At 38.0% G+C, this 26,152-nt stretch overlaps 1 protein-coding gene across 1 annotated transcript in view; it reads right to left on the bottom strand.

Moving 5' to 3' along the window:
* Positions 1-155: 155 nt before the first annotated feature.
* The window catches only part of LOC110956505 (C-myc promoter-binding protein-like), a 118,719-nt gene continuing 92,722 nt past the window's right edge, over positions 156-26,152 (bottom strand). Inside the window, 11 exon segments of the mRNA XM_051944946.1 lie at positions 156-5,086; positions 6,861-6,925; positions 7,749-7,911; positions 9,814-9,840; positions 11,984-12,101; positions 13,570-13,824; positions 18,847-19,027; positions 21,457-21,618; positions 22,451-22,626; positions 23,894-23,997; positions 24,668-24,905. Of these exon segments, the coding sequence (XP_051800906.1) occupies positions 4,950-5,086; positions 6,861-6,925; positions 7,749-7,911; positions 9,814-9,840; positions 11,984-12,101; positions 13,570-13,824; positions 18,847-19,027; positions 21,457-21,618; positions 22,451-22,626; positions 23,894-23,997; positions 24,668-24,905 (1,626 nt within the window). The 3' untranslated portion in view covers positions 156-4,949.

The following is a 26,152-nucleotide window of genomic DNA, read 5'->3' as shown; positions in this document are numbered from 1 at the left end:
ACTGACTTCTGATCACTGCATGAACTTAAAGCTGCACACAAAACTAGTTTCAGGATCTTTACAGAAACAAACTCTCTGCTTTCATGTCAAGAAAAGACAAAAACACACCAATAATGTGACGCCAATACTTCAAAAAGAGACGCAGCAGCCAGCGGTGAGTGTAGGTGATTTTATTTACAGTTCAACAGTCTGTAGATGTTTTGCTGTACAGAACCTTCAGCGTCACACGTGTGAATAAACTGTTATAAAATGAGATTTATACAAAGGGCAGATTAAAATGTACACGGCCCAGATTCTGTAAAATCATTCATTTGTACAGAGTTTGTTTATTTTCTAACAGAAATCCACAGATGGAGGCAGCTCCTCTGAGCTGCTGACATCAGAGTTTCTCCTCGACCTGCTGCTCGGTGACATTTTCACACTTAAAGGTCGTTTTGTTTTTTTTTATTTAAAGGAGCAAAGTGCTGCTTTCTGACTTTTCCAGTTTTGGTTTCTTCGGCTGTAAATCTCACACTTGGTTGAATCTCATGAGACCTTCAGGGTTCAGGTCCTCCTTCAACCAGACAGTCGTTAATCACTGATTAATACACACAAACAACAACAAGCTGCTAAAGTAACGTTCTGTCCAGTTGGTTTGGTTTAAAGTCTTTAAAGGCTCAACAACCCAAAACAAACGTGTTCAGTGGAAACACTGAATGACTTTTATCCAGTTTGTCCCAAAGAAAAACGACATGGATGCACATTTACAAACATTCATTTCTGTTTTATACTTTTACAAACTGCGTGGTAAATCAAACGTTTCCTGCTCACAGCTGATCTCTGTCCTGTTAAAGTGTTTCTAGACTTCAGCAACAATCATCGTTGAACCTTCAAACACGTTTTTCTGAGAGAAACGTGTTAAAACTATGATCTGAGCTCCCGTTTAGACAGACGGCTGAGTTGGAGCTCTGAAGCAGCAGGTTTTCACACATTTACTGACACCAGATCAGATTATGACAGAAACTAAACGGGTTGTTTGTTTGGATGAGTGTGTTCAGGAAACAAAAACACAGAAGCTCATTGGCTCCACAAAGTCTGTTGTTGTTGAGACGACACGGATGAATATTAAGAATTAAATCCAGCATCTGAACTCTCATAGTTTCACCAGTCGTGTTTCCAGAACTTATTTTTATGTGTATCGTTACAAGAAGTCAGTGAAGGCAGCAAAAGTCAGAAAAACTTCCCAAATTTGTCAGAATCTTAATTTGCTTTACATGTTTTTTGATTAAACTTCTAATTTACTGAACATTTAACTCGCATGATGAATTAGAAGTTTCTTTCAGTGCGAGGTCACACAAACAATAATTCCTACAGACTTCTATGTTTTGTTTCTTCTTCTGAGTCTTTTTTAGTGGTTGATATTCCAGATTTTGTCACTGCTTTTTAGTTATCCATAAATGATCCTACAGCGCCACCTTCTAGCGAGTTTATTTGCTCCAAAACATTTAGTGAAAACGGGCCTAATTAACATTTACTTTGATGTTTTTCTGACAATTTAAACGTTTGCTTCCGGTTTTCTTGTGGAAACACGGCTGGTGTTTATGGATCTGGTTTGGGAAAACTTTGAGATTTAAGCAGCAGAATGTTTTGATAAACTGTTTTTAGGACGATAAAACTGATAAAAGGAAGCAGAAGAAGTTCTGTCTGCAGTTTGATATGTTAACTGTAAAATGTGAAGGTTTTAATGTGATATGAAGGAGCTGGAGCTGGCTGATCTGCTGCTCTGTGGCGTTTTACTGAATGTGAAACCAAAGATTTTTAATAAGCAGAAAACAGGAACAACTGTGAGGTTCAGGATTAATTAAAATAATTCTGTGACTGATATGAAACATTTAAACCATCCAGTCAGATATGCTGCTTCAGTCAGATGCTGGATTTAGACACAAAATGCTGCCTAAATAAATGATCAGGAATCTCAGAGAATTCATTCATATTTCTACAGTTTGTTGTTTACAGTTTACTTGATTATTACTGACATTTTTTTTTGCCAACTTTGGGTTTACCCTCCAGTTAAAATGGTTTAAATGTAGATAAACTAGTTTTTGTTGTAGTTTTGTGTCCTTCTGTTGACAGGTTTCCAGATTTTCTCCGTTTTTGGTTCCATATAATCATTTACTGACAGAACTGATGCTCTCAACCATAAAAAACAGCCAGTAAAAGGATTTTCCTTAAATCACCTGCTAAACGCTGTTTCAGCACCGACACTGATCCCACACAGGAGAGCAAATGACGGCAGATTATTTGGTTCAGTATTTTCTCCAGAGCAGCTTCTCTTTATTTAGAACAAACCGTAAAACTAACAGGAACTCTGATATTTGCTTTGACAAAAAGTTCACATGATGATGAAATATTAGTTTCTGTAAACAAAACCAAAAACTTACTAGTATGTATGAAAGTGTACCGTGTAGACAAATGAGGAACAAATGAAGATTTTACCTCATAAATTTGATTTACTGCAGGATAAAGGAGGTTATTAATCATCTGAGGTTCAGAGAGCAGAGCGATGATGCTGCAGAGTTTAATAAATAGTTCAATATTCTCCCAACAGCAAACGTTCTGATAAAAATGGAAACTTAACTGTTAATATGTTAGTCAGAGTTAACTGTAGAGAATGTAAACAGAAATAAAAAGCAGGTTCATGTTTTCATGTAGAGCCCAGCGTGGTGGAGGCCCAGCGACTGCATTTTCATTTGATTATCAGTAGATTTAAAAGCAGATAAGACAGATGATCACTGTTTTTACATAGAAAATCTGGGGAGTTAGACTAATATTTCACACATTAATCAGGTCTCAGAGCACTGTCTCATTGCAGTGATGGGTTTGTAAAAATACACAATAAAGCACAACAAAAACCTTCAGAAACAAAACCACGGGATGCTGAGCAACTTTTTACATTTACAGATCTGAGAGATACAGCTGTCACTTCTATTTTTTTTTTCTTACGTTTATTGAGCTTCTCAGGGCTGCACAGTGGTGTAGTGGTTAGCACTGTGGCGTTACAGCAAGAAGATCCCCGGTTCAAATCCCTGGGTGGGCCTGGGATCTTTCTGCATGGAGTTTACATGTTCTCCCTGTGCATGCGTGGGTTTTCTCCGGGAACTCCGGCTTCCTCCCACAGTCCAAAAATATGCTGAGGTTAATTGGTTACTCTAAATTGCCTGTAGGTGTGAATGTGAGTGTGATTGTTTGTCTGTATATGTAGCCGCCCCCCCCCGAGACCCTAGGGAGGATAAAGCGGTGTATAGAGAATGGATGGATGGACTTTTCAGCAATTATTGCAGTAGTTACGAAGACATAAGTCAATACTTACTATTAAAACTGAGGATCTAAGGGTTATACTGATGTAAAGCAAATAAAAATAAAAACTGCACTACTAAAGAACATGTCCTGGTGCACAGTGGTAGGTTTAAAGGGTTCAGTGCTGCATTTCTAAAAAGCAAAAACTGTATTTAGCTGCTTTTCTCTTTGAAATATTCTCCTACAGTGTTTTAAAGGTTTTCTGCAAGTCTTAAGGTGTCTCTACATCAAAAACAGCAAATGCTAAACTTAAATTGAATTTTGGGGAGAAGAAAGAAGTCGCAGGGAGTCAAATGTATGCTGTTATTCAATAAAACGATGCAAACGCCACGGAAAATGTCTCAGAACTTGTAAAAAGTTAAAATCTGTCCACAAAACTAGAAACTAATTGTCATTTATTTCATTAAATCAGCTGCATCATCGCCTCTGCTCTCTGAAATACTTCAAAGACTGATCAAGTTTTTAAATAATTACAAGATTTCCGTGCTGCTGAATGTTCAGAACAAGGAGCTCCACAGAAAGCGCTTGATTTCAGAAGATGGATGAACACTGAAAAAGTGGGTTTTAAACAGTTAGTCCTTTTCATTCCTCATTTTAACCCTCATGTCGTCCTGCAGGTCAAACTGACCCGTTTTAAAATGTGGAAAAAATATATTTATATCCACATTTTCAACATTTTTGGGAAATTTTTGATCTTTTTTTTGGTGTAAGAAAAGAAATGTAAAAGGAAATGTTTCTTTAAGAACATTCACAAAAAATCCAGTGAATTTTGCTGGATTTTGGTTGATTTTTTGTGAATGTTCAAGAAAACTATTACAAGTTTTACTGATATATATGGAATCACTTTAGATATTTTTAGGATTTTTTGGAAGATTTTTACTCATTTTTTGAAAAATTTACAAGAATTTTCTTGTCTAATTTGGGGGATTTTTCAAAAATGCAAATTTTCAGAAATTTGGGGAATTTTTTGCTAAATTTTTTGAATATTTTCAGAAGAGTAAACATTTTTTGGTGGTGGTAAATGAGGACAACAGGAGCCCAACAGTCCAGACAGAACCAGTGAATATTTGGCATTAATAATCAGAGCGGCTGTTATTTTTCTGTACTGTCTTTAAATGTTTTTGTTTTCTGATTCTCCAACTCCTAAATCACAGAAACTCGTCTTTTCAAACACACTGAACACATGAAGCGACGTTTTGTTCCGCTGAAGTGAGGTGAGTTTTTCAGGTGTTGTGAAAACTCCTCGACGGCGGCGCTGCAGCGACCACAGGACGGTAACCACGACAACAGACGCTACAATAAATAAAGCTGACTTTGTATAAATAGAGTTCAAGTTAAAATACTGCTAATATTAGTCTTCATGTGATGCTGGACTATACAATATAAATGTTGCTTTTTAAAAAAAACACTTCCTCTACTGCTGCCTCTGTATTTACAGTTTCTTTTTTAGTAGATTTTTCACAGGATTTCCAGAGAAACCAGGAGAGTGTGGCTTTGTTAGCGTCTGTAGATGAAGCTACATGTCGCTGACACACACGTTTTCTGTACCTTTAGTTCCTCATTCAGCCTCCTGCAGGATTCCTGAGCTGGTCTTAAAGCGTCCACGAGTGTTTTCACAGGTAAGGCTCGCCGAACGTCCTGCGACACTCCATGACTCCGGTGCTCGGAGGACGGTCGCAGTTGTGAGTCAGTTTCACCAGGTTGGGCGTGAGACGGTCGTAGGCCAGTTTGTATTCTCGATCGAAGGCGTCTGACGGAAGAAAAGACGAGACGTCAAACCAAAAACAAGTGAGTGGAGTTTTTTTAATCTCAGTTTTTGCTGTTTGAGTCCTTTAACCTTTGTGTCGTCCTGCGGTTCAAAACTGACCCGCGTTCAAGTTTGAAAATGTGGGGAAACAAAAACTTCTGATGTCCACATTTTCAACATTTTTGGGAAATCTTTGCACATTTTTTGGTGGAAAAAAAGAAATGTTAAAAATGTTTCCTAAGAACATTCACAAAAGAATCAACCAAAATCCAGCAGATTTTGCTGGATTTTGGTTGATTCTTTGTGAATTTCTTAAAGAAAATTTCAGAAGTTTTACCAACATATATGGAATCACTTTAGATATTTTAAGGATTTTTTGGAAGATTTTTACTAATTTTTTTTTTTTTAAAACATTTACAATAATTTTCTTGCCACATTTGGGGGATTTTTTAAAAAAATAAAACGTTTAAGGGAAACTTTCAAGGAATTCTTATTTCTTCCTGAAGGTTTTGCAAATTTTCAGAAATTTGTGGAATTTTTTTGCTGAATTCTTGGATTTTTTTTTAAGACAATGAAACTATATTTTTTGCTGCCGGTAAATGAGGACTACAGGAGGGTTAAACTAGACTTAAAGTGAGAAAACCCTCCTGATTTGCGTTTGGTGGTTTGGAGAAGGAATGAAAGAATAAACTAACTGAGAATGATCAAGTTTATTGCAGCTAATAATAGAAAAATCAACAAATATTGCTGCAGGTGAAGAGCCACAAGGATCAACAGCTGTGGAGCAGAAAAACACCAACATGAATCGTTTCTAAATGTGAATAATCAAAGTCCAGATGGTGGAAAAACATGATCTACTCAGCTTTGTTTAATCACAAACTACAGTAGCTGTATCCAAGCAAACTTTTAAATAAATTGATATTAAAACTTCACACTTTAAATTCTACATTTCCATTTTATTCAGATATCTTCCTTCTCTCTCTATTACAACTGTCTGCTTTTATAATCAATTATTCCTGCAATGAATTAATGCACCTTTAAATGTTTAAAGTGGATACAATTAAAAACGATCACAATAAATTCTTGTTTATTTACTCTGATTACAGTCAACCCTTACATGCATAAGTGGGTCAAAGTGGCTCCATGAGGTCGTTTTCTAGAAATATCTTTGTAATGAAAAGGTTTTTATCGTTTCATTTTCCAACTATTCCTCAAAAAAATGTGTTTTTGACATCATTCCATTTCAGTTTTTAAGTTGCCTTTTATACTTTTAAAGAAATTGCAATGTTTGTATGACTACTGCAAGCTCTCTATCACAGATAATATCATAGAAGAGGTGATGAAGGACGGAGAGCAGCAGCAGTTAGAGGAAAAAATGTCAACAAAATGTAGACATTCTTCTGTTGCTCTTCTCTGTAATATTCTTCTTTTTCAGTTATCAAAATGTTCAAAATCTGTTAAAAAGTGAAAAATAAACACGTTTCAAACATTAAATCATTCTTGTGTGGATAAAAATATAAAACAAACAAATAATACAAATGATTATTTTTAACCAAAATGATACAAAAAACACACTGATTCTTATTGGGGCCATTTTTAACCACTTATGGTAGAGTGTGGGGTCCAATCAGTGGAGCATCTGAGGGTTAAAAAGTTAATTTTTATCCTGTAATTCAGTTAATATTAGGAACAAACGGGAACTAAAAAGCATCCACTGAATGTAATAGAATGTCCTGCAGGTGAAGCTGGAGCGTGTGAGGCTTAAACTCCGACTCACCGATATCGATGTTGTCTTTTCCCAGAGCCACCAGCGACAGGAACAGGATGTCTCTGTACAAACTCCTGAGGAGGAGAGTCGAGGTCAGAGACGTTTTCTGGATTTTACATCGACTGAATCACACAAACACCATCCTGCTGCTACTAATACTCACTACTGGACCAAAGGTGTGTTCATCCGCTGCTGAAAATAGTCCTCAGCATGAATTACTTTAAAGGCATTATGGAGGATGTTTTTTTTGTTTAATTTGTCTGATTCACATAAAATGAATATACTGACCTTTAGTGGACTTGTATGTATGGTTTCTAAAAGAATAAAAAATAAAAAATAATAACTGTGGACATGGCAGGACCTGAAAAACATCAGCCAATCAACGCGCTCGGACCGAGGCGTTTGGTTTGCTCCCTTTCCTGTCAATCAAAAATCTTCCGGCTCAGGCCTAGTTACGTAGATTACGTACGCCTTGGACTTACGTGTTTTCTGTATGTGTTGCTTTGGTATAGCTTCGTAGTTAGCTGGCGACTTGTTTTGCTCATCTTTTTCTACATAATGGCAGATAAAGATCCAGGGGGTCCCAGTCGTAAAAGACAACTTCACGAGTGCTACGCAAGTTTCTGGAGGGGGGCGTTTCTTCATAAATGTTAAGAGGGGGGAGGTTAGAGGGGGGTGAGGGAGAGGTTGTATGTGCGCATGCGCATGCTACGTTCAAAGTCATAGGAAATTAAATTTCCTCTAATGCCTTTAACTATTCATGAGGTGTTTTTTTAACTCAGTGTTGGTCTTTTTATGGGTTTTGTTGACAGTTTAACACTGAATATGAAACTTTACCAGCTCTATCCTCTAAATAAAGACTTCTCTCCTCCTCCTGAGCCCGTTGGAGCTGCTGACCTTTGCCGTTTGACTCCCAGCGTGTGACCGAGCAGCTGCAGCAGCTGAGCCATCGGCCGGCCCACGTCGTTCCTCTGGATGCTCTTCACGACGCCCTGCAGAAGATCCTCTGTGAACGGCTTCTCCTCCTCCGGTACCGGCCGGCTCAGAGGGTAGCCCACATCTGGCAGAACAGAGACGGGTCAGCGGGACGGTTCTGGTCCGGGTTCAGACAAGTAATGACAGTACTCTGGGCTGGGTATCTGGAGCAGCGTTTGAATTCACGTCTGTGCTGAGTAGCAGCAAGTAAACTATAAAACTTAATCAGATGGAAACAATAACGCCAAATAGTTTAAATTCAGGTATTTCTTTTTGCATTCCTACAAAATGTACAATAAAAGCACAACATATTTAAACAAAAATAATGTATTTTCAATCCCTTTAATATGATAAAACGTGACTTTTTTTTTTTTTAGCAAACTGAAGATTTCAACTTTTATAAATAAAATATTTGGAAAGATTTAGATTTTTAGATTTAGTTTAGATATCCATTCTCCACTATTTTTCTTATTTGCTTCCTGGTTTCCTTGTGTTACACTTTAAGTACTTCATTTTCCATCTTTTATTTTAGATTCTCTATTAAAGCAGCATCTATCAGGTTGAATTTAAAGTATTTAGTATTTATATAGAAAAAAAAGAGGCTAATTTCTCAATTCTGCACTTTGTTGTGTTTCTTGGGATTCAGTCGCTTCAATCAAACCGTTTTTTGTTCCTCCAGTGAGTGAACAAAACTGGAAAACTTAAAACCAAGACAAGTTTTTTTTTTACTCACCAAGTCAGTCAGTCAGCAGCAGATAAATAATCACTGATCTGAAGCTGTAAATCCCAGACTACTGTACATATTATTACTGTATTTAACAGAATTATTTTGCAGAGACCCGAACTGTCCACACATTTCTATTTTTCTCTGAGCTGATCAAATGAAGCCAAATATGACAAAAAATACACTTTATATCCTCACATATGTACCATTCCTCCTACCATAATAACTTAAGTTTGTGTACATAATCACTATTATTGTACTTTAGCAATAATTTGAAGCTAAAGTAATCAGAGTACAATAAACTGACTCAGTTCTGCTACGAACACTTTAAGGTATTGTAACGGAAATGTTGATTTATGTCCACTCTGTTCTCTTTAACGTGTTACTTTGATCTGACTGAAACAGTCAAGTCACGTTATTTATCTTCACATTTAGAAACAGAAATAAGATCAGTGTTTGCAAATCAACCTAAAATTTTGAATGACAAAATTAAGAACCAACAATATCATTTATTATACACATTTACCTCAATTTATCATCTAAATTGAACCAATTGAAATATTTTTTCTAATGCATATTTACCTAATTTAAATACTAAGGCCAAGTAAATACAGCATTCTATTAAAAAATACAAATGTACCAGACTAAATGCTCTATTAAATACCTCCTTGTTGAGTTTTGCACTCTCCTGTTTACCTACAGCGTCTATAAAAAGGATTCACCTACAAGTTTTCCCTTTGATGCTTTTAAACACTGAATCCAGGTTATTATCATTTGATTTAAAAAAATAAATTATAAAAAAAAGACTCCATGTCAAAATGAAAACAGATTTTTGCAAAGTAACATCAGTTAATTACTAATATTTAGTTTGGTTTCCTGGTTACACATTTGTGACGTTTTAATGGTGGAACCTGTGAGCTCAGTGACGTTTTTATGTCGACTAAATGAAAGATTAAATCACTGACAGCATTCAGAGTGTGATGTTCTGTTCGGTACCCAGCCCTTAAAGCACCACAACAACATTCACCTTAAAGCTGCTAATGCAGACATTCACCAGAGATGCAAACCCACAACCTCAAATACAGAGCAGAGCCGTATTTGAGGCAAACTTCAACCCAACCGTCTCAGTAAGAATTCACACAGACACTTTCACTGCAACAGCGAGACCATGAGACATGGAGGCCGACGACGACACTGCAGCCATCGAGCAACAGCACAAACAAACAAAAGACAAACAACATCTGAGCGGAGGAGAACACTCACTCTCTAACAACAGAGTACAATTAAGCCCTGGAAGACAGAGAGCAGACAGAGGCCGTTAGCAGGACGATCAGCCGCCTCCGTCACACTGTTCATTACTGCAGCAGGTTAACGCCGTTCATTCACAGCACGTCCAGCTGCAGGTGTTCTCAGGATTAAATCTAACATAGTTCTGCTCAAAACCACTCTGACATTTAACGTTAAACCTGCAAAAGTGACATTTTTTTACCCACTTTGAATCCATCAGTATCAACAAAATCGGCACAACAGCAATCAACAGTTTTCTGTCAAAGTGTGGCACCGTTTCTGTGCAAACTGATGTGCATTTTCCTCTCAGGTTTCAGCAAATAAAAACAGGTTAATGAAAATAACCAGCCTCTTTTGCTTTCTGTTTTCACTGGTTTCTATTCAAATTCAGCTCATATTTTACAGAAATATCCAGAGAATCTTATGAGAAGAGAATCTTGCAGATTATTGTACATTTTTGTCCACTATGTGAATTCTAGGACTTGACACCTCTGGATAAATAGCGCCACCTAATGTTTAATGTGTCATGAAAGAATTGGAAGAAGAAGGTACTGTTGTGGAAATTCAGCGAGGCCCAGAGAGAAACACTGGAGCCTCAGATGATTTAGGGTGACAGTAAAGGTTTAATGATATCAGGAGAAATGACACCAACAGAGCATGTAAGCAACGGCAGCACCAGTTCTGAGGATTCTCTCTGATCTTTGAGTTTATATTGCAGCTGGGAGAAGGTCAGATTCAGATTACAGACCAATATGGAGACAACTAGTCTGCTTAGTCACATCAGAATAGACCATATCTAATCTTGACCAGAGCAGAGAGTCCTGACATGTCTTCCTCCTACAGTGTCCTCCAAATCAAAGGTACAAAATCATGTATTTCTGGTGTTTTCTTGTTCATCTCCTTTTGTTTTTTAGGGCAGTGAGTAAAGTTACTGGCTAATTAGTCGATCTTTTTTCATTTTCTTCAAAGGTAAACTTAACTTGCAGATAAAATGATCCATAACTGCAGCTTCAAGAGACACAGAGGTAAAGATTCTTTTAACCCTCCTGTTGTCCTCATTTACAGGCACCATAAAAATTCTTTGTCTGAAAAAAAATCAAAAAATTCAGCAAAAAATTCCCCAAATTTCTGAAAATTTGCAAAACCTTCAGGAAGAAAATTCCAATAATTCCTTAGAAGTTTTCCTTTAAAAAATCCCCCAAATTTGGCAAGAAAATTCTTGTGAATATTTTCAAAAAATGAGTAAAAATCTTCCAAAAATATCCTAAATATATCTAAAGTGATCACATATATACCAGTAAAACTTCTATTTTCTTTAAGAACATTTTTAACATTTCTTTTTTTTCCACCAAAAAATGCTGAAGATGTGGACATCAGAAGTTTCACTGTGAGAATATTTTTTCCCCACATTTTCAAACCTTAAAACGGTTCAATTTTGATGACACACGGGTTAAGTCGCTTCTTACAACCCACTTTTATAGAAGTTCTCTTTTATCACTATGTTCTCCCTGTTAAAGTACTTTGTGAATGTTCTTCTGAAAGGCGCTAAACAAATAAAGTTATTATTATTCTAAAGAAAACACCTATTTATGATTCACTCCACAGGTTTGTGCATTATTTAACCACGCCTGTCGAACGTCAGCGGGTTACTGCATTCGGTGTGGTATCTGGCTGGGTAAGTATGTATGTATGTATGTGTGTATGTCCGTTCCGATATCTCTGCAAGTGCTGAAGTTAGGATAATCAAACTTGGCACTGAAGATCAGTCTAAGGACCCCTGCTCAGTTGTGGAGTTACAGGTCAGCAGATCAAGTAGGAAGGGAGATACGTACGATGATCAAAATTGATACATATTGCATCGGTTGTATAGGGAGGACAGAGTTTTCGCCAGTAGAGGGCGTGGTTCTGCCCTCTACTGAGGGCTCGTCTAGTTTTCTTATTGTCATTCCCCTCCTGCTCTTTCCGATCATTCTCTTTCAGTTTCCACAGTTTTTTTTGCTTCTATCCCATGTTTTCGTTATTCTGTTTTTCCTCTGCTGCTTTGAGGGTCATTAAAATTTAAACCAACAGTTTCTGAAGATGTTTCAACAGCAGTCGAGTAAACTACCTCTGAATAAAAATGAAAAACGCGAGCAGCCAGACTCACTGTAAGTGTTCCAGAGGATGTAAAGGGGCTGAATCGGCTCCTGGTGCAGCTTCAGATTGTCCCATAAGATCTGGATCAACACGTGTTTGCTGTCCTCAGACATCCAGTGACGAGGAACCTGACGACAAACCAGAGACTGTGAGTCCGGCTGATTGTAATATTCATGGTGATCAGAAATAAATACGTGTAACTTGCAGAACTGAGACATTATTCCTGAATGTGACTACAGGTAAAAACAGCTGAATAACAGCTTTGGTATTTTCAAACATGGACCCTGATTTCTGATATTTATAGAATAGAATGCCATTTATTGTCACTATACACAAGTACAATGAGATTTAGAGCATCTCCATCAGTGCAAGATACATGTAATAAAAATCACAAAAAAGGATAAGTTAAAACAGTTAAAAAGAATAAAAGTGCATGGTCAGTGTGATATTGCACATTAGAATAGTCCGTATTGCACAGTAGACGGTTTTGAGGTAGTCTGGGGGGGGGGTTTGGAATGTCAGTGCATGTTTGAATTCAGAGTGGTGATGGCTTTTGGAAAGAAACTGTTTTTGAGTCTGTTTGTTTTGGTTCTGATGCACCTGTAGCGCCTTCCTGAGGGCAACAGGACAAACAGGTTGGAACCAGGGTGGAAGTTGTCCTTGATGATGTTTCCTGCCCTTTTAAGGCAGCGGGAGGTGTAAATGTCCATCAGGGAGGGGAGGGGGCAGCCGATGATTTTCTGTGCTGTCTTAACAATCCTCTGAAGCCCCTTCCTATCTGCCATGGTGCAGCTGCCGTACCACACTGTGATGCAGTAAGTCAGCAGGCTCTCAATGGACGAGCGATAGAAGGTCGTCAGCAGGGTGGGGTCCAAGTTGTGTTTCTTGAGAACCCTCAGGAGGTGTAGTCGCTGCTGTGCCTTCTTAATGATCGCCGTGGTGTTGTCCGTCCAGGAGATGTCAGAGGAGATGAGGACGCCCAGGAACCGGAAGCTGTGGACCCTCTCCACACACTCACCGTTGATGTAGAAGGGGGCTAGGTCGGTGCTGAGCTTCCTAAAGTTGACAATGATCTCCTTTGTTTTCTTGGTGTTCAGAGCCAGGTTGTTTTCTGAACACCAAGCTGCCAACTTCAGGACCTCCCCTCTGTAGGCTGCCTCATCTTCTCCTGTGATGAGTCCGACAACTGTTGTATCGTCAGCAAACTTCACGATGAGGTTGCTGTTGTGGGCCGGACGACAGTCATGGGTGTAGAGGCAGTACAGGAGGGGGCTCAGCACACAGCCTTGTGGGGAGCCGGTTAGGGCCTGAGCACTGACACTGGACCTTAGGGATTATCTTTTGCCCAAAAGAATACAATATTTGAGGGCCTAAACATGACCAAAATATCATGAAAATTTGCACACGCATGAGAACAGGTGAAAAATATATTTTATGGGACTTGCACATGTGGCAAAATGGCTCCATAGCGCCCCCTGCATCATCACTACAGCAAGCATGACATTTGGTAGACATGTAGCACGTCAGGTTGCACAAAAAATCCACATAATTGTCTTTTAACTATCATAAATATGAGTGTTTTTGTGTGTGTCTGACCTGTGAGTCGGCGTTGCAGTGCTCCGAGGTGAGGATGAGTCCCGGCAGGTTACTGGGCAGGTCCAGGCGTCTGAAGTACCAGACCAGGTTCCAGTAGATGATGGGATGAAGGTCCACCATGTCGGCCTCCGTGATCACCGGGTCGCCCTCGTTCTCCAGCAGACTCTCCAGCTCCTTCCACAGGACCAGCGGGCTCAGATAAGGAACCGTCACCGGCTCAGGGTTGTGGAGGCGCCACTCCATACTGAGGGGGTCCTGGGTGGGGCAGAAAGGACGGAGGGTAGAGTTGTAAAGAGGGAAAACGAGGAGATCCTGATTCAAACCTGAAGCATCGATGAACAGAATCAAAGCACCAGCAGAAAGAGAACATTAATAGAATCACTCGAACACACCAATTTATAACGCTTCTGGCACATTCTCTCTCATGTTTTATTCACCGTTTGCTGCTCATTTAGATATTATTTCTGTAGAACTGTTAAGTAGAAACTAGCATTTCTAAATCTACTGCTGTCATAAAGTTCTGTACACCACAGTTCACTGAGATGTGTTTTATATCAACCTTTAAGCTGAATTTACAGTTTGTTTTAGCAGAAAAAAGCTGTAAACAGAACACTAACTACTGTATTTTATCGTTGAAGTTTATATGAGAATGCTTCTGTTAGAAAACAGCTGCTTTTTCAGACATGCAAGAGATGCAGAGCAACATTAGCTTGTTTCTTGCTAAGTTTTGGTCATTTACGTGGTAAATGCTTCACTACAATCGCCCCTTTGTTGCTAAATAGGTTTGCTTACTGCTGGATAATTACTTTTAGCTTTGTTTTAACCTGAAAAAAGTCTGAGAGCACTGGGACGGAACCAAAACACAAATCCGGAAGACGCTAGAAGAGAATACAGGACGGGGAACAGTAGAACTTGATGATAATTTTCGTTACTATGAGAGAAAACTTTGATCCATTGATAAATCTAAACCTGCCTCCACATTCATGTCAAAATCCACTCAGATTTTTTGTCTTCTTGCTCTTGATTTAGGATCAATTCCAATATCACATCACCAAAACACTATTCTGCAGCTACTGCCTGGTAATCTGGAAACGTTCTGATTCTGGAAACTCATGGTTCATTTGCTTTGGCAAATTATGTCTGGATCACCTCCTGGTCAATCAGATTTCCACAATTTAATTCATATCTGGTTGATTTGATACGCTGACTGAACACTTTGAATCTGCTTTTGTGTATTTGCACTAAAACCTGTTTACATTCTGAGTGTCAGCGCTACATCCAGGGGTGTCACTAGGTTTTAAGGACGGGAGGCTAAGCCCCCAGGAGATGCACAGGATGTGAGGGAACATTTAATTTCACAAAAACTGAGAAATTGCTTTTCCACTTTTTGGTCAGATTTAGATTTATTCAGAGATACTTTACTGTGTAAATGTTTTAGGCCACAGTGGCCATGACTTTTGCTCACAACACAATAATTCAGGGCTGCCAACTTGTGACCAGAGCTTAAAGTGAGATTTGGTCTGTGTGTGATGCTGACAGGGGGTCTGGGGGCCTCCCCCCCAAAAAATAGAAAATTATTGATCCTATTTCCTGCATTCTGGTGTAAATTAAGAACATTTTGCCCTTTTAAAATCTTATTATAGACACAACATTAAGGTATAATTAAAAAAAACATTGGGCTTTAAAAAAAAAAGCAGGAAAAAACAGAGCAAGATCAGACAGGATTGAAAATGGTTCTTCATGTAAAATTTGGATGAAAGTTCTGTGGCTGGATGAGCACAACACATTTCAGTATTTCCCATAAATATATGCATAACTAAAATAACTCCAGCAACCACTTTGTAACATTTGTCTTGGAGGATTCTAATGCACTCAACAGCTTCAGGTTGACCACATCAGCCAACTAAACAATAAAAAGTGCTGAAGCAAAAACAAAACATAACGTCATAACTTAAATTATCCATTCACTGAACAGAATTACAATCAGACACGAAAATCTCTATTAAATGTCAAAACAATCCATGTGACTCTAAAAAAAATTAAAAATTAAACTCTCCACAAGGATCCAAAATAAGTTGGACTTCTGCATGACAGCTTTAATTATTCTTCGTCTACTTCCTGAGAAGTTTGGCCAATAAAAAAGACAAAAACTAATATTTTCAGCTGAACTAAAGACAGACAGCAGTTTCTATTCTTGCTTTCACTTTATAAGCCTTGTCATTGGCTGTAATGTGTATTTAATACTTTTTTGTTTTGGGGGGACTTTTTTAAAAGAGTGTTGAAAATGGAGTTTGGTTTCTTCAATTATACCAAAAAGTTAATCCAATCATGATGCAGGACTTTGATTTTGGGGAAAAAGTTCAAAAAGTTATAACCCTACTCAGGAACTTCGAAGATATCAGTCCTTGGACTGTCTGAAAGTTAAATCTAACAGAGATCTACTGTGGGACTTAGAAAATTTCAGCCCTCAGACTGTGTGAAAGCTCAGGTCCTGAGGACTCGGGAGGTCTGGAGGATTTGGAAAGTCTTGGAACTGAGGGTCCAACCCTCCAGCACAAAGGCTGAAGTCCAACCTCCTGAGAAAAACAGTCAAGATGAGACTGAAATTTAAAAAAAAACTCGAAAACGACCAAAAATAGATGATAAATGCGCAAAAAGAAAGAAGAATTAGTATCTGAGCGAGTAGCTCAGGGGGTAAGAAGAGAGACTACCAAGTGGAAGGTAGCAGGTTCAAGATCCACCACAGGCATTTTTCTTTGTTTGCCTTTGTCTAAGTTTTTCAGAAAATTTAAGAAGGGTCTGGTCTTGAACCAGCAACCTGCAGCTCCATAGACAAACCCTTAACTCACTGAGCTACAGATCAGACAAAAAGAAACAAACTCGTCGTCTCTTTGACATCATAGTTTCTGTTCCTAATAAGTGATCACATGGGTGAAGCCAAGGCGGAGTCTGGGTGGAGAGTAGGAGGGGAGGTGGGTGGCTGCCTCCCCCCTCTACCCCCTCACCTTCCCCCCACTACCCACCACACCTTCCCCCGTCCGACGAGTTTTTCGAAAATCCGAGTCTCGACGGATTTTCCCCGAGTTTCTTGAGGGGATGGAGTGACTTTTTACAGCGACTAGAAGAGCAGGTCTTTTAACCAGCATCCATAAAATCCTTGGAGTCGGCTCCAGAGAAACAAAGGGAGGTCAACTTTTATCAACCTCCATCCAGATGTTCAACTTGATATCTTTACTTTGAGATTTTTAGCACCACAAACCTTTAGTATCACACTTTATTCTCATTTATTAGGACTTTAATGGAATCCAGCAGCAGATTTATTTTTATTTCAGAAACTTAATTCTTGTCATCATGGGACTGCAGTGTTTAAAACTTTTCCTTCTATTTGACCTCATGTTTATTAGTTTTAGTGGAGAAAGTTATTTTAATTGTCCATTAGTCTCTTTAAAAACAAATAATAAATTGGATTAGTCAAGAGGTTTAAATTTCTTACTTTTTCATATTTTAAATGACAAAATAAATAAATTTGAATTTAAATTGTACGTATCTTGTAATGTTGGAGAAATTCAGCCATATATGTTGGAAAACACATTTTCTTTGTCCATTAATTTGTTGATTGTTTTCTCCTCCATTTCTTGTTTTGATTTATAAAATGTCAAATCCAAATATATTCAGTTTACTGTCATAAAAACCTAAAAGATTTACATTCATGATGCAGGAATCAGACAGTTTTTCACTTTTTATCTTAGTTTAGTCAGAAAGATAGTTGATAATGTGTGAATTGTTGCAGCTTGTGAGCGGTAAAAGGTTTTAATGTTTGGGGCTGAGTGTCAGAAAACATTTAGAAACCAACATCAACAAAACATTCAAAGATTTGATCATCATTAAAGGGAAATCCAACTTTTGCATGACAATGTCTCATTAAAGGACATTTATTTCCAATGTAAATGTGTGAGATCCATCCTCTGGAGCTTCTCTTCTCATCGTCTTCCACCTGGACTGGTTTGGTCGGGAGCATGTGCAACAAACATGTGAAAAACTGCACTTTAGCATCAATGAATGACACTGAAGTTTAATCTCTACATAAATGAGACTCAGTCTGGATGTGTTGCTCTGTTATTAACTCCCTCAAACTAAAGAGGACAGTTCAGATCAGACTTGAGAATGAGCTTATTTTGAACAAATATCTCAGACTTTCTGAGCTTCAGTACCTACAGAAAGATATTTAAACAACAAGCAACTCCAGAGATCCAGAAGTTTGAGAGAGTTAGCCAAAGAACATGTGGGACGCTAACCTAGCAAACATTTCAGACATTTCTCTGTGAATTCTGAGAAATAATTTCCTATTTAATGACAGAGCAACACATCTGAACTCAGTCTCATTAAAATAGACTCTAATTCAGTGTCATCCATCAATATTAAAGTGCAGTTACCCAAAATGCTCGCTGCATGAGCTCCAACAAAACCTGTCCAGGTAGAAGGCCACTTTGACAAACAGGAAGTGGAAGATTTCAAGCAGATTTATAGAAGGGGGAACTAGACTGTACTAAGTGTGATCCAGTATAGAGGGGTGTTTTGTGGGTTTTTAAGGCTGATAGTGATTATTAGTGAGACATTTGGAGAAGATATTCATTTGTAGTAAATGAAAGTATTTAAAATCTTAAAATCATACTATTTTGACAATATACTGCACTGTGACATTTTCTGAACCACATATCATACATGACAATTTTAGGCTGAAGCCCCCCTAAAATAGGCCTAATGGCTACATCAGTAATTTATTTGCTCTGTATGGTTGAAGGGGTATAAAACTATAAATAATTTAGTTGATAATGTACCTTGAAATTAAAAAATGAGCTGATAAATTCCAGACTAATTTGCATTTTCTTGTTTTTCTAGTGATTTCAGGCAAGTAAAACTGATCAGAATTTTGTTGTCTGTCAGTAAAACTTATGAAACTTTTCTAAGGATCCACTGCTCAATCTGCACATTGTCTTAAGCTTGTGTGATTCTAACCATTGCGAGTTTTTCTAAATGCAGTTCATAACAAATCCAGTGTTCATATCCAACCTTGGCTCTGGAAAAAGGAAATAAAGTAGCTTGGATTAATCAACATTATTCCGGCGTGCTCTGTGCATGTTTATGCTCACTCTCTGCTGACACATACTAACTAGCACCTTTACAACATCTTTAACAGGATATATCTCACCCTAATAACAAAAAGAAAAACTACTAAACCGGACCAAATGTTTGAAACACTCTTCTGGTTAAACCTACTGTGGCTTCGTTCAGGCGGCTCGGCAGACTTCCTGACGTCGGCATGCAGCGGTTGAACCTCGGCGGTTCTTCCAGAGGACCGAAGGCGCTGACGCTTCGAGCCATCGGAGCTCCAGAGGACAGCGCCCCCTGCCGGCGCTCTGAGGGGATGCTGATGCCTTGAGCTCTGGTGGATCGAGTCCTGAGGAAACACAGAAAGACGACGGTCAGGTTTTAATATCAACACAGCAGATGTTCATTCCTCCTCTGATTTAAAATTTGTTTCACCACCAACTATAGATATTAAGAAAATATTCAAAAAATGTGATGAATGGTGATGAAATAACCCAAAAATAATATCCGCTGAACCTATAAACTACATTCTGTACCAACTACACAGAAACAGCTACTTTAAGTGGGTTTTTTTTTTTTGTTTTCAAATCCTTAAAAACAGGAAAATATTTTTGCTTTTCTCACTACATGAACCTAAAACACGAAGTTCAACTGTTTTGATGTCTTTGGTGTTAAATTATTTACTCAAAAAAATAAGAAATCAGTTGCTGTGTTCAAACTTTTAAATAAATATGTTAATCTCAGGGGTTGAATGAAGTAATCTATTACATTACTCATGCAATATTTATACCAGAACTCATCACACAGCACAACTTCCTTCTTTACACTTACAGAAATAATCAGACTCACATTAAGAGAAATCCAGCCATGTTTGCTGCTACTTTTACGCACATAATATGTGTATTGTTTAATCTTATTTTTGTGTAGGGGTGGAACATCCTCAAGAACCAAAAAGAGAGAGGGCCAGTTTCTTCTGACTGAAGCTCTTGTTTGATTTGTGTGTACTCAGCCTTGCCCAAATAAGTGGATTCTGATATTTAGCAAAAACAAAATGCAGTAAATCCCAATAAGCTCTCTCACACTGTTCATCTGGGTCGCTCACACATTTCAGAAGCTCCCTCCGTCACTGAGCTTTGTCAACACCAGGTGCTGCACGTCGTCTCTCTGCTCTTTTACAATGCAGATGCAGCTACAGTTGGTTCCTACTTCAAAAGCATTTTCTAATCAGACAAACTGGAAGCTGCATGAAGATGAGCCACGGAACAAACAAACAAATCCTCCCAAAACATCTGAGAAAACACCAAAAAGTTTTCATTTTTAATACTCTGACGTCGATCTGTGGCAGGATTTCTGGTTGTGTTCATGCCTTCCTGTTTCCAGTTTGTTCTTTTCATTTGTCTTAGCATAACATAAGAACACATGAACAATGAAGGAAGTTTAGTGGACAAACTGTAAAACAATCATAACAAGAAATAAGTTCTGAATAAATTAGATTTCATTTGATTTGTTAGTGTCAAAACTCAGATTTTACATTTGACTTGAAAGCAAATGGACAATCAGAAAGCAGATACAAAAACTGTTGCAGTTTGCTTCTTTCAGCTCATTCGTCTCCAACATTCATATAAAATACAACCTGACAGCGCTGTGATAAAACACACCCACCAATTATTCAGTATTTTAACAAGACAGGGATATTTTTCTCTATTTTAGGCATTTGAGACCAAAACATGATTCCCATTGAAAGTATGTAGACAGCAGATTGAAATTTCCCTGAACTGTAAACATACCTTTGGATATCTCTATAAAAATATATACATTTACACATTATTTTTATGTAAATAAGATGAAATTAAAACTATCGTCAGTCTCTACTTTTGTCTTATTGACATGATTTAATTTCAAATTCAGCAAAAACATCAGTCTTGTTCTGTTGTTTAACATTTAAAAGGAACTGCATGTGGGATTAATTCAGCTTTTAGTTTAAAACTAAGTAGGTGTGTTGTTAATAAAAACAGTGATTATGCATTAGGATTTAACAATGTGCAAAAAATTAATAGTAATAAAAATAATAATATGGTGATTCTTTTCACAGATTTTGCAATGTGAGTCACAATTACAGTGAAAATTTGGTCATTTTTGCATTTATTTTTCACTAAAACAAATCTAAAATGACAGCATGACCCTTTTTGTACCAAACACACGTTTCCTTACATCTGGAAAATATCATCTGTAGGCCACTGCAGCATCAGTGCTTTATTTAGAACTGTATGTTGTGACATTTTTTATTTTTATCAAGAAACCACAGCACCTGATATTTGCAAATTGCACTGACTTTAATAATATTTTTTCTTAAATTCAATGCAGCAGCACAAGATATACTGTTTATTTTACTAAACATGCTCTTCTTCCTTGTTGAAACCTCACAACTGCATTACCCACAATGCAACTAAACTACAACCTGATTAAAGTCATGTTTGCTCTAATTATAGGTCACTAAAGCAGCTAAATGCTTCACAATGTTAGCAGCTGTTGATGGAGCAAATCATCCGATTTTATAACAAGTTTAGTTCCTACTTACGCTTCATCTTCTCTACTTTCAGTCAACCTACAGTCTTGTTTATCTGGTGCCATTATCAAAGCTCTTGTCTTTATTTTCCCGGACTGAACTACAAGTTATCAAATAAAATATAAAACCAGTTAGAAATAAAGAACCTAAGAGTGCCTCTGAGTGTACAAATACATAAAGACAGTGTTGCACCACTGAGAGACAGTTAATACCTTCCTGAACACTCCTGCACAGCGATCAGCGGTGACGGAGACGACATCACTGTGGTGGGACAAGGAGTGGACAAAGTGGACGTCCCGGTGTCCAGACCTGTGGAGGCTGAGTAGGAGGACGTCATCGCCTCATCCACCGATGGGCTGCCCTTCAGGAAAAGTCTGGAGCGGAAGGAAGTCATGTCAACTATTACAGAAGAAGTCTGGTTCCTTTCTACTGAAGCTCTTAGGGTGTGACAATGTGAAGTCAAAGAGCAGAGCATCCCCAAACACAACTGACTGGTGGATGTAAAAACGCACTCCAGGCCTGAAGGGGCAACATGAACATCACCAATGGAGTGGAACTAAAAGATCACAACCAGTGCTTCCACAGGGACACAGTTTACCTGGGCACCATCTCATCCAGCATGCTTTAAAATGTTTGGTGATCAGTCAGTCTTCCTTTGATCCTGGTCATCATAAGAAGTAAGACACAGCTGCTGTTTGGACTGTGAGGATGCAACTGGTAGGACTGAATAAGAGGACTTGAAATGTTTATTTTGTGTGAAGAAATTGAAGCTTAATTTAATGAATTTGGTTCACATTCAAAACATTTTTAAGTTGAAAGTCAATTTAAGTTTATTTAGTAAATGTGTAAATTTAATGTCTTTGGTTTAAAGAGCTTTTGATGTTTGAAAACACTAATGTGTGTCTTTTTCTATTCATATTGAAGGTTATCAACCTGTCGACTTTCATTCCATCTTTAAACGGCAATTCATCAATAAAACAAAGAAAGAAGACTGAGTTGTCCCTTTGTGTTCCTCATGGCCAAACAGGCTTTTTTCAAGTTTGGGCAAAGCTGTGATGAAACGTACAGAACTTGACAATGAAGCAATATGCACTACAAAGCAATGATTCTGTACTTGATCCTGAAAAAGTCAAGAATAAACTCATAAAATAAATGCATTTCTCTCTACAGATCAGTTCAGCTCAGGATTCAGGAGTCGTCGCCTACCTGCCGGGTCCTCTCATGTCCCTGATCTCCACGTTGAGGAAGGGTAAGAAGGGGTTTCCACAGAAGGGGCAGGTGGTGTTCAGGTTGGAGTCGTCGGCCGTCCAGCCGGCCATGATCTCCTCGTCGTAAACCAGACAGTCGCACGTCTTGCAGCGAGAACAGCTGGAGATCAGCAGCTGGACAGACAACAGACACAGAACAGCATAAGAAACTACTGCTGCTCAATAGGTAATAGTTTTAATCTGTTTATTTTAGTCAGTGTTGCCTGTAAATGACTTCATAAGGAAAAAGCACATTGCAGAAAACTAAACCATCTTCATAGCAAGAAAAGAAGCCAAGTCTGCACAGGATTTGGTTAAAAATTACAATGCAACATTTTGATGAACAGAATCTTTTTTTCAGGCACAAATCTCATGTTACACAAACAGATGTCAGGTCAGTGAGAGTCTTAGAGAAGTAATTGGTTCAGAAAACCACTGTTTGAAGTAAATGTGACAACCACTTATCAACCACACCCAGGAAGAAAGAAGTTTTTTAAATGTAAATATCCCAACAAAGTTTTAAATCTATAAATATTTCTAAATATTTTAAAGCAAAATTATGATTACTAGCATCATTATTTATTTAAAATACTAATAATGAAATTACATTAAATACAAATAAATAAAAGAACAATCAAAAAATGAAAATACTATAACTTTTTCAACAAAGCTGGTGTTTATAAACTGAATAAGTAAAAAAAAGAAATTTAAAAAAATAAAAATATAGTAACAAACATTTATTAATAAATAAATGCAGATAATAAAATAAACCAAAAATATCCTCAGATCAAACTTCAAATGAGACCTTTGGAGGATAAAGTGTTGAGATCGTAAACATGCATTATAATATATAACAATATATTATCTCCTTCTGCTCTCTCTGTAGAATACCATTTAGTCTACAATGTAGATCAACAGAACTTTTCTTTTTCTTGCTGTAAACAATTTGCACCACTTTTGGAAGCTTGAATTTATATTTTTACAACCTGGATGAATATTACTGATGAAACTCATGAGATTCAGTCTGTATCTTTATGTACAAAACTGTCAGGTTCATTATGATGCGAGTCTGAACTGCGGCAGAACTTAATGATTAGCTCAATAAGCTGCTCTGAGTGAAATACCATCAAAGAATTCAACAGTCAGCAGCAACTCGGTGACAAAATCAATACAAGGAAAGTTCTTAGTTGCTAAGGTGCTCCCATTTATAAAGTCTGACATTAGCACAGCAAAAATAGATTTTTCTGTAACAAATCAGAATCCCTAACACAGTTTATTTTCAGGAAAAAGACTAAATAGAAGCAGGAAAACACACTTTAAAAATTAACTGTACATTGCACATACAGTTAATTATTGGGACATCACTTCTGAATTCTGCTTTTTTACTTAGTTTTTGTTTTACCTCCATGGCGTAGTTGTTGAAGATGCTGGTGTTGCTGGTGTAGCGTGAAGATCCGAGGTCTGATTTGTCTGGCAGAGGGAAGCCTGGTGGAGAGACGACACATCCTGGAGGAGGAGAAAGAAAAATCAAATCAAACAGCGGCCTTTTAATTAGAAACAGTTCAGTACAACAGCTGTCATATTTTCTGTCCTTTTCTGAATGTTATTTAATTATTGAGGCGAGAGTTAAGTGTTTTTATATCAGGACCGCATTTCTATTTTCACAACAAATTCTTATTTACATACAAGAGCAGGTCAGAAAATTAGAAACAGTGAACATAAAATGCAGTTTAGTGTAACACCACCACTAAGTGTGATCTAAATGCTAAAATAAATCTGTAAATTAACAGCATATGCACAATGAAAGTTGTTTGGCAGCTTTATACTCTCCAGGTGTACCTGATAAAGTGGGATATACGTGACATTATACAGGAGGAGTCAACACAAAATTTAGATGTTTCTTTAGAGAAGAGTTGTCACTCAACAGTGATGAAAGTTTATCGTTTTGCAGGAAAGACTGTTAACTCTACTGTTTGCTTTAAAAAAAAAAAACTCATCTAACACACTGCTAAATTCTCCTTCTAGATGTGACGGTAAAGATTTAATGAAATCACAAGCAGTTATACTCAAATAATCCGACTTTAGGTGTTCTAAAAAGGAGCCAACCCTGTAAGGTTTCTTTAGTTGTGATATCTTCTGTTTGGCAACTCTGAGAAGACTTATTCTTTTTTTTTACCAGGGATCAGAGATGTGGGTCTCCCATGGTTGGAGCCTGCAGTTGGGCTGTCCAGTCTGCTCCGGAGGGGGCTTCGTCTGGGGCTCCTGCGGGGCCCCGTGGGGCCGACGGGTCCGTTCCTCTGTGGAGACACGACGGAGGACCCAAACTCCCCACAGTCATTCTCATCCAGCAGAGAGGAATAGTCTGGATCTCCAACACCGACAGACGACACGCTGAGGTGGTCGCTGTGTCCGTCCTGATGAACAGAACCAGGAAGCTTAATGTCAGCATCATCAGATCTAATAAACTACAATACTCACATCAACAAGCACTTATTAAAGTCCTTCTCTGGTGTGGTGATAAGTTTATACCTTGTTAACATGTCTTCACGGTGTTTTATATCCTAGATCAGTGGTCTCAAACCATTTTTGCACCATAGGCCAGTTTCAAGTAAGAATTCAATTTCAATTCAAATTGATGGGTCCCCCCATATAAAGAGGCTGGTTCTGCTCAAGGTTTCTTCCCATTAAAAGGGAGTTTTTTCTTGTCACTCTCGCCTTAGGGCTTGCTCTGGAGGTTCAGGGATATGAGTTCTGTGAAGTGTCTTGAGACAATTTGACCTGTAATTGGCACAATATAACAGTCCCTCCAGGATTTCGCGGGTGTTTTTTGAGATTGTTTTTCGAAAATGCCTGAATTCGCGTCAGCTTTTCTAAAAAAATTGCAGTAAAAGTTGCGATATTGCGGGAGACAGTGACAATTGCTAAAAAGCTGCATTTTTTTTCCAGCTTGTAGAACATGTTTCAACACTGTAATTGACAATATTTATTCCGAAATTAATCATTTAACGTTCTGACCCATTTCCACAAAAGCTGGTGCACCATGGTGGGACATTAGCAGCAGCCAGATACTGGTTTAATATGCAGGGGGCGACAGGAATTGATGGGACTCAGAAACACCCCCACAATTTAATCAGTTGTTCTTTGTGTCATTTCCGATACGTCCACAGTGGTAGATTTGTTGTAGGACCACAATCGTGTGATCGTCAGCAGGCTGCTGAGGTAGCGTTCACTTGTTGCCATGGTTACCTTAACAAAGCCGTGGATCCAAACTTTAAGCCGTATCACTGCCGAAGTCTAATCATTTGGTCCTTGTGTCATTTCTGACCGACCCTGAAAACTTCATTTAAATCCCTGAGTCTGTTTTTGAGTGATGTTTGTAACAGGAAGGATTCACACACGCTGATCGTCACATGACTCCGCCGTGTTCCTTGGTGGAATAATTAATCTAATTTACCTCATTATTTCAGTGCTCTAACAGATCTGGATGCAACAGTTTCCATCATGGTGATTTGTCTGGTCTGTTGTCTGATCATTTCAGTCGTTCTAATATGTTTCGTGTTTTAAAAAAAGTGTGTATCAATTGATTTTTTTGTTTGTTTTTTGTATTCCATCACAATATTGTACAGTTGTAAAACAGTTTAGCTCCGCTTTGGTGAAGAAC

The sequence above is a fragment of the Acanthochromis polyacanthus genome, chromosome 2 (assembly GCF_021347895.1).
Source record: "Acanthochromis polyacanthus isolate Apoly-LR-REF ecotype Palm Island chromosome 2, KAUST_Apoly_ChrSc, whole genome shotgun sequence".
Taxonomy (NCBI): domain Eukaryota; kingdom Metazoa; phylum Chordata; class Actinopteri; family Pomacentridae; genus Acanthochromis; species Acanthochromis polyacanthus.
The sequence above is the reverse complement of the archived record's forward strand: the minus strand, read 5'-3'. Positions and strand labels throughout refer to the sequence as shown.